This window comes from Plectropomus leopardus, unplaced genomic scaffold (genome assembly GCF_008729295.1).
Source record: "Plectropomus leopardus isolate mb unplaced genomic scaffold, YSFRI_Pleo_2.0 unplaced_scaffold28665, whole genome shotgun sequence".
Taxonomy (NCBI): Eukaryota; Metazoa; Chordata; class Actinopteri; order Perciformes; family Serranidae; genus Plectropomus; species Plectropomus leopardus.
In genome coordinates, this window is record NW_024631229.1 from 1 (window position 1) to 8827 (window position 8827).

General features: G+C 40.4%; 1 protein-coding gene across 1 annotated transcript; it reads left to right on the forward strand.

The window, feature by feature from the left end:
- Positions 1–3454: 3454 nt before the first annotated feature.
- Positions 3455–8603, forward strand: LOC121938158 (MRG/MORF4L binding protein). The gene is made up of 5 exons (XM_042481435.1): positions 3455–3648; positions 4827–4948; positions 5093–5174; positions 5698–5772; positions 6807–8603. Exons 1-5 carry the CDS (start codon positions 3507–3509, stop codon positions 7019–7021), a joined length of 636 nt encoding a protein of 211 aa, XP_042337369.1. The 5' UTR covers positions 3455–3506; the 3' UTR covers positions 7022–8603.
- Positions 8604–8827: the final 224 nt, after the last annotated feature.

Consider the following 8827-nt stretch of genomic DNA (forward strand, 5'->3'; position numbering starts at 1 on the left):
TCCTCCTCATCCAACCTGCCGCCACATTTCACTGAAGCCCCTCCCGCTCCCGCCTCTCCAGCTTCCTGTTTGTCGCGGGTGGGGCGGGACTCATGTAGCCAACGTTTGTCTGTGATAACCGCGGGAGCGGCAGCTGGTCTCCGTGGTAACGGCCGGTGGCGGTGTTTGTAATTAAAGGTTGTTTCAGCTGAGACTCGGTGCCTGCCATGATCCCTCTCTCTGCCTCTCAGCTGCTCGCACACACGAACGCCCAAACATCCCGCGAGCGTCCTCGGTTTACCGGACGCTCGCGGAGTTTAGCGGCATGTTTGGGGAACGCCATCAGATCTTCCTGTGTGTTTGCAGCTCGTTGGCTCAGATAGACCAGGAAACCATCAACGTTTTTACGGCTCAAAAGTGGAAAATTCACACCAACCACGAATCTTTTAAATCCTCTCCGCCGCCACAGCTCGTTTATTCCGCGCTGTAAAAACGGACACGCCTCCTTCCCGTTAATCATCCCGGCGTGCTTCCTTCACTTCCTGGTTTATTTGGCGCCGGGCCGCCGTTCATTCTGCCTTCTGCTTTCTCACGTCAGTGTTTTCTGTTGTTTCGACTTTGTTTCATTGTTTCTCGGTAAAGGCCAGAATTTCAGGACAAAAAAAAATCCGGTTTGAGGTTTTTGATTGTGTTCAGTTATTTTCTCATCTGTTGGCTGCTGACGGACGTCAGACGGGCCGACACGCGCTCTGCACCGGGAGATGTTGGAGGTCCGCTCAGGTGGAAATTTGAAAATTCCAATTCTGTTTTTACAGTTTCTGGCTGAGATAAATGGTGTAATTTTGTTGATTTTTAAAGACAATTTCTTTTTAAAAAATGCTTTAAAAATCATCACAAAATTTTAACTAAAAAAAATTAAGATTTTTTTGTTTTCTTTAAAAATTGTACTGAAAAAAAAAGTCCAAAATCTTTTTAAAGAAAACATGCCTTCCAAACTCGTGGGCCTTTGACTTTGAAATTGGCGCTTTTACAAAAACGGTTCTTTACTTGAAAGGTGTGAACTTTTCAGAGCATGCAGTCTGTGGAGAATTAAAGTTAACCCTTTCACACCTGGAGCAACATCACTGTTCTTGTGTGCTGTCTGATGCCCTTTGCAAGTATTGCAATCTTTGAACCAATTTTTGAGCATATTATTGTAATTTCTTTCTAAAACATGGGGAAAAGGCAAAGAGCAATTTGGCAAGAAATTTTCCACAAATTGCAAGAAATTTGTAGATTTAGAAAATTAATTTTTAAAGAAGCTAGGGAACCATGTCTAGGGAAAAAAAGAAGAAAAACGAGGCAAAAACTATATTTATAATAATCATAATTACATATTTAAGATTATGCTTTGAAATTCAGATTTTTAAGCACTTCATTTCCTTGTTTTGTTTTGTTTTGAACTCTTTTATTTTATTTTCTTTACTTATTTTCTTGTACTTTTTTGGTAATTTTTCCTTTTGTGCTCACTGCCTTCATCCCATGTTTTTGGAGGAAATCAAGCTGCTGTACTCAAAGGGTTAACGTGGACCGCAGCATCACATGTTTTCCCCGAACTCAGCCCCCTTTTTATTAGTTTGAGTTTGCAGAGATTATTAAAGTGGGCGGGCAGGTGAGCGTTTACCTGCCTGAGGTCACAGAAGTCGGATGTATTTTTAGTCTTAAAATTCTGGCCTGTGAGAGGAGTGTGAGGAGAGGAGTAAAGGGAGGAGGAGGCGCACTGAACCTCCTCTGCTGAATATTTCCAGTCCTCCCAGTCCTCATTCTCACACCTTATTGGTTGAGAGGCTGCGAGGGGCGGGGCCCCGTGGCCTTCTCATCCAATAAGCTGTGAGAGGGAGCTGACGAGACAGGAGTGATTTTGTTTCCCCGAAAATATTCTCAGTTTTGATCTAAACTAAATTATTTGGGGGGTTTGGACCGTTCATTGAACAAAATGCAAGTTCTGAAATACCGGTAACAAAAACTTGATGTAAACTACATCTCCCATGATGCACGGTGGCCCTTTAAAAGTAAATATCTGTAAAGGGTTAATAAATGTCAGTTTTTAAACAGAATTTCAAAGTAAAGTTTGAATTTAAATGGCTTAAGTCATTTGTCAGAAGAATTTTGAGGGAAAGTGAAAATCTTTCTCCAAAATATTGACTTTATATCACTGAAGTCACATTTTTAGTTCTTTTTATTACTTTGGGAATTTTTTTTTTTTCAATTAAACATTTTGCAAAATGAAAAGCATTTCACTCAGATTTAATAACGCTGCTCTGACTGGACGTATTCAGCCTCACAATATTATTCTCGGTGTTATTGATGTTGTTGCTTTATTAAGAGATGCACAGTTTTGTATTTTGATGTAAAACATGAAAAGAAACAGAAGTTTGATGCTTCTGTTCAGCTCAGTGACGTTCAGTAGCCTCTCATCATTTTCACTATAATGTTCCTGAAATGTTTTTCATTTTTCTTTCTCTTTCTCTGGTTGCATTTGTGCAGGAGGTCGTGTTTCGGCCCCGACTGTATCTATTTTATTTGCAATAAACTTTTTGGTGTTTTGATCACCGTATAGAGAAGCATAACTCTGAGTCAGTCTGGTTCTTTGTCACACAAACGCAGTGTTTCCATCTCCAGTTTCATAGAGTTTTAACATTTTATATGCACACAAATATAATGAAATCCATCAATTACTACCCCTAAAAATTAGCTTTTCAATGAAATAAGAGTGCTGCTGATCTGTTGACAATGGGGGGTTTTCCCCTGTAAACAGAGACAGAAAAAAGTTAGAATTTATTTCTTTATTAATTTGTTTGTCACTTCATTACTTTGCAGTTTTGGGGGCAAAAAAAAGTTCCAGGATACATTTCTGTGTATGAATGGATAGTATTCATTTTTCATTTATGTTTCTTAATTGAAAATTAAATTTATTAATTAATGTATCTGTTACTTATCAACTGTTATTTTGGGGAAAAAAATAATAATTGTTGTGACACATTTCTCTGCATGGACTGTTTGAATGGTTTTCCAGTATTTATTTATTTATTTATTTCAATTTTTTTTTTAATGTTGCAGTTCCTTACTTTCAATCTGTATTTTCTCTCAGTATCTTTATTATTATGCACCAAGCCAGATTTTGACATTTATTCTGAAAACTACTTCCTTTTGGGGGCAAAATTAAGTTTTCTGCAAAAACAGGTTTCGGGATAAATGTTTTTTGTTACACAACAGACCAGATTTTGACATTTATTCTGAAAACCTACTTCCTTAATTATTAGTTTATTAATTTTGTTTATTATTTAATAAACTGCTTTAATTTTTATTTTTATTTATTGTATTTTATTTTATTACACACCGAACCAGATTTTACTATTTATTCTGAAAAACCAGTACCGGAGGTAGAATGGTACTTCCGGCTGCCGGCAGAGGAGCAGTCAGTTAGCCCCGTTAGCCCCGTTAGCTCAGTTAGCTCAGTTAGCTTGTTTTCAGCCTCTCGGGTGAGGATGGGGGAGGCCGACGTGACGCTGAATCAGACCGATGAGAAGCCTCCGGACTCGGGCTTGGTCCCCGGGGAGGACTCGGTGGTGTGGAGCCACGAGGTGGAGGTGTGTCTGTTCCACGCGATGATCGGACACAAACCCGTCGGTAAGACCCGGCTAGCGGCGTTAGCCTGTTAGCCGCCGTAACGGCTGTCCAGTCCCACCAGTTAACCCAGTGTCTCCCAAACTGGGGCTCGTGGACGGTCGGGACAATGCTGGTGTCTCCGCAGATACCGGGCTGTGTTGTCTTTGACAAAATCTCTATAAAACAGATCAGAAACGCGTTAAAACAACTAATATTAATGTAGAAATCCGCATCACGAGTCCCGCAGAAACGCTGCAAACTAACGCGAGTGTTTTGGTGAAGGACTCCAGTGATACCAGCTAGTATTTACCTCCATTTCTGAAGTAAAAGTACTCAAACATACTGTGGAAATACTCCACAAGTAGAAGTCCTGCATCACTTAACCCTTTAACACCAGGAGCGACATCACCTTTACTGTGCTGCCGTCAGGCCCCTTTCACGAGCATCATCACCTTTAACCCAAAATATTTGTCGTTTTTCCCAAAAAACACGAAGAAAAAGGCAAAAAGCAACTTGGTAATAAATGTTAGAAGTTAGGAGATTTAGAAAATTGATTTGGTGTATACATACAGAGGTCATCTTCTATTAATAATTATTTGCACTTGCCATTTATTGTGAATTTGCTCAAAAGAATAAAATCGTATTTGCTCAGGTTTAAAAGGGTTAACCCTTTGAGATCTGGGCAAATTGGCTAGCTGTCTTCCAAAAACATGGGAAGAAGGCAATGCGCAACTTCACAAGAAATGCCCAAAAAATTAGTAAGAAATGAGTAAAAAGATACAAGAAAATGACCTGAAAATAAGCAAAAACAAAGATTAAAAATGGCCTTAAGAAAATGCTAAAACAAAGAGAGAGAAAAAACAGTTTTTTTTCTGTAAAATACTTGAAAATATATAATTATAATTTTCCTGAGGGTTTTTTGGGGGGTCATTTTCTTCCCACCTTCTCTCATTCTTTTTCCAGTTTGCGGGACATTTCTTGCCATGTTGCTCGTTGCCCTTTTCATGTTTTTTGAAAAGAAATTGAACCATTTTTTCAAGTTTTAGAGGTTTAATTGTAGCAAAAGGCGTCTGAACGCAGCACAGGACAACCGATGTTGATCTGGGTGTTAAAGGGTTAAATAAAGGTTACTGTAATGTAAACATTGAGTCTGTAGTTTGTGTAACTGTGTGTGTTTGTGTGTGTGTGTGTGTGTTCAGGAGTAAATCGTCACTTCCACATGATCTGCATCAGAGATAAGTTCAGTCAGAACATCGGACGGCAGGTTTCCTCCTCCGTCATCTGGGATCACCTGGGAACCATGTACGACATGCAGGCGCTGGTGAGCACACACACACACACACACACACACACACACACAGTTACACAAACTACAGACTCAATGTTTACATTAAGCATAAGCATATCTGAATGTGTGTGTGTGTGTGTGTGTGTGTGTGTGTGTGTGTGTGTGTGTGTGATGCAGCACGAGTCGGAGATCTTGCCGTTTCCAAACACAGAGAAGAGCTTCTCTCTGCCCGATGACATCATCCAGGAGGTGAAAGAAGGTGAGAACATTAATAACAACAACAACAACAACAACAACAATAATAATAACAATAACAATAACATAATAATAACAATAATAATAACAATAATAATAATAATGCCGCTCCTTTGTCTGTAGTTTTGGCGTCAGTACTTTGTGGATATTTGAACGTTTTAGTCACTAATAATGGCCAACATTTGAGGACGCGGTGCCATCACGACAACATGAAATGTGAGTGTGAGTGTCGCTGAGGTGCAGTTAACTCTTTCCGGGTTCATTCGCTTTGTGTGGAACAAACGTGCTGGTTGTCCTGACGTGTTTTTTAGCCGTTTTTTTAGCAGCTGTGAAGTGTTTCGTGAAATGTTTGCGTCCACGCGGCCTCACACTCCGCAGAGCCAAACCTCCTCAGCCAGCTGTTAAAAAAGTGTTATTCTGAGAGAACCACGAGGCGTCACCAGCGTCAGAAACGCTCTTCAAGGTTCTCAAAGGTTCTCAAAGGTTCTCAAAGGTTCTCAAAGGTTCTTCCCTCTCTGTTTGTGTAGGGAAGCTGGGCTCCGAGGAGGAGACCAAAGAGGAGTTCAGGATGGAGAGAGAGCCTCCTGCTACACATGAAGAAGGTACCGCTCTGTCCTCTCTGTCCCCTCTGTCCTCTCTGTCCTCTCTGTCCTCTCTGTCCCCTCTGTCCTCTCTGTCCCCTCTGTCTGCTCTGTCTTCAGCTTGTCCCTACGTATGTCCTACTCTCATTGACACAATTCCTGGAGAAGGTCTTGAGGGAATTACTTCAAGTTTGGCACAAACGTCCACCAGGACTCACGATGAACTGACTTTAGTGATAATAATCTTTATTTGTTGAGCACCTTTCATACGAGAAATGCACCTCGTGTACTTTACACAAAGAATTAAATGCACCAAGTGATTCACATCAAAACACATAGAAGACAAAATAAAAGCTGCAAATAAAAATAAATTAAGACCAGAGCAGAGGAGATAAAAAGCATCTTCACATGGATAAAACCCACCTGATAATACTAGTAAAAGTAAATAAAAATAAAGATAAAAATTAAATGCACAGAGTGAAAAACATGAGATGGAAAACAAAAGCCATTAAGATAATACTGATAAAAATAAAGCTGAAAATAGTGCATAAAGTGCATATCATTGAGGAAAATACAACATTTTAAAGACCGCAGAGCAGCTGAATCAGAGCAGCTCAGAGGCTAAATGAAGACGCTGTTTTTTGGGAACCTCCAATGAGGCGTCTGCGGATGACGGCAGCGTTCGTGAAGGCGAGCAAAAAACGAGCGAGTTAACGATGTAAACTTTGTTAAAAATGTTCTCGCATGAGATTTTGTTTTATGTTGCAAAATGACAGAAGACCAGACGCCACAGCGATTTAACCACGTCTCTGGCATTGTGGGAAATGTCGTGGATTTTAGGACGTCCGGCATTTTAGGAGGTTTCAAGGATTTTAGGTCGTTTTTAGGATTTTCAGACACTTCAAGGATTTCTGTGTCTCTCTCTGCATCTGTGTGTCTCCTGTCTCACTGTGTCTCTCTGCGTCTCTCTGCGTCTCTCTGCGTCTCTCTGCGTCTCTCTGTGTCTCACTGTGTCTCACTGTGTCTCTCTCTGTCTCCTGTCTCTCTGTCTTCAGGCAGTAACTCCTCGGTGAAGATGTCGGAGCGGTCTAGCAGCAGTCGGGACAAAGACAGAGAGCGAGACAAGGAGAAGGGAGGGAGTGACGGAGGAGCGGCGGGAGGAGGAGGAGCGAAGGAGGCGGAGAAAAGGAAGAGGAGCCGGGCGGCCGAGAAACTGCTGTCGTCTTCCAACCCGGCGAGTCCGGGAGGAGCCAAGAGGAGACGCACCTGAGAGCTGGACAGAGAGACAGAGACAGGGTGGAGGAGAGAGAGAGGAGGCGGTACAAAGTAGAAATCTTCCGTCACGGGAATCAAACCTGCGAGCTGTGAGTCACACGACCGTCCGCTGTCTGACCGCCGCGCTGCAGACAGGAAACAGTCGGATGAAGAGGAGGGGACGCTTCGTGTTTCGTTGTGTGTCTTCGTCTCGTGATGTCCGACCGCAGCGGCGGCAAAACTTCTTTATCTTAATTTCAATTTTTGAGTTCTGCAGCAGAACCGGACATATCGCCTTTTTTATTCCATGCGTTCGTCTTCTTCTTTTGTAAATACATGCCGCCTACATTACCCACAATGCAACTCAACCGCCAGTAGTTTGCTCAGAAACTTTTGGTAGCAGCTGAGGAGCCTGCAGGCTGCAGAGGTCATCACGTTTTTACCTCCATTTATTTACTTTTCAAAGCCGTTGTCTTCCTCTGACGCCGACTCAAGTGACATCACTCGAGGACGTCTGTCATTCGTGGCACGGCTCCCCGCGGAGACGCCGAAGGCTTCATGCGTCTTTAAAAACGTGCAGCAGAGCTCCCCGACACCGGGACGCACACCGAGAGGGAAAATCAGTGAAATGGTCCTTTAAGAGCAGATTTCACCTTTCAGGCTCACTGTAAAAAAAAATGAAAATAAATAAACTTTATTCCTTTTAAATAATGTGAAAAAACTGTTGAAAAATCTTAAAACGTGTTCTTAAATACGGTAATTAAAATTACACGTAAGAATTTGTTTTATATAATGTGGAAAACTTGGTTGGAACTAATGAAGTTGTTCGGGTTATCAGCTTAAAAACTTTAATATTTATTGACCATATTTATGAACATACATTTTAAAGTAATTAATCATAAAAATAAAGTTGGTCCAACATTATTTAAAAGGAATTACACTCTTTAACAGGAAGTGTTATGTACTGTTACTTTAACCATGAACACATTCTTTTTTAAGTTAGTCAACTAATTTTTCCACATTATTAAAACAAGTTTTTGAGTAAAATAATAATTACCATAATCCCGAATATGGTTGATTCCTCATAAAATTATGTGATTGCAACTAGTTTTTCACATTATTTTAAATGAAGTTTATTAAAGATGCTGATGTCTGGGTTGCCTTAAATTTGGAGATTCACTGAATTAAAAAAAAAAGGTTTAAACTTGTATTTTCAAATTCAGTAAACTTAAAAATGTGACTGCGGCCAGAAGACTAACTTTTAAAGTTTAAAACAGAAAAATCTGTATTTTCATTTAGATTCTCGTTAAAACGCTACAACACAGCATCCGTTAGAGAGCAGCGCTTACTGTGTTAAAGGTCCAAATTCAACAGGATGGACCATCGGGCGCCGCGTCTCTTTAACGGGAACCAAACCTCGATTTTCGGTTGGATCGCCGCATTAACCCTTTGAAACCCGGATGGCATCGGTTCTCTGTGCTGCGTTCAGACGCCTTCACAGGCAAGAAACTGGTCAAATGTGGAAGGAAAATAAAAATCTGAAAGTTTGTTTTTCAAAGTAAAGACAGATTTATAATTTTCTTTTTTAAATAGGGAAAATGTTCAGTGAACTATGTGTGTAAATATATTTTTTTTAGGTCATTCCCTTTTGAATAGTTATTTTTACTTTTCTTTTCCTGGTAATTTTCTTGTTATTTTTGTTCCTATACGTTCCTTTTTTTTGCTTTTTTTTTTTTTTTTTACCTTTTTTCTTGTATTTTTTTCACTTTTTTTCTTTTAAATGTTTTGGTTATTTTGGGTTAAGTTGCTCATTGCCCTCCCC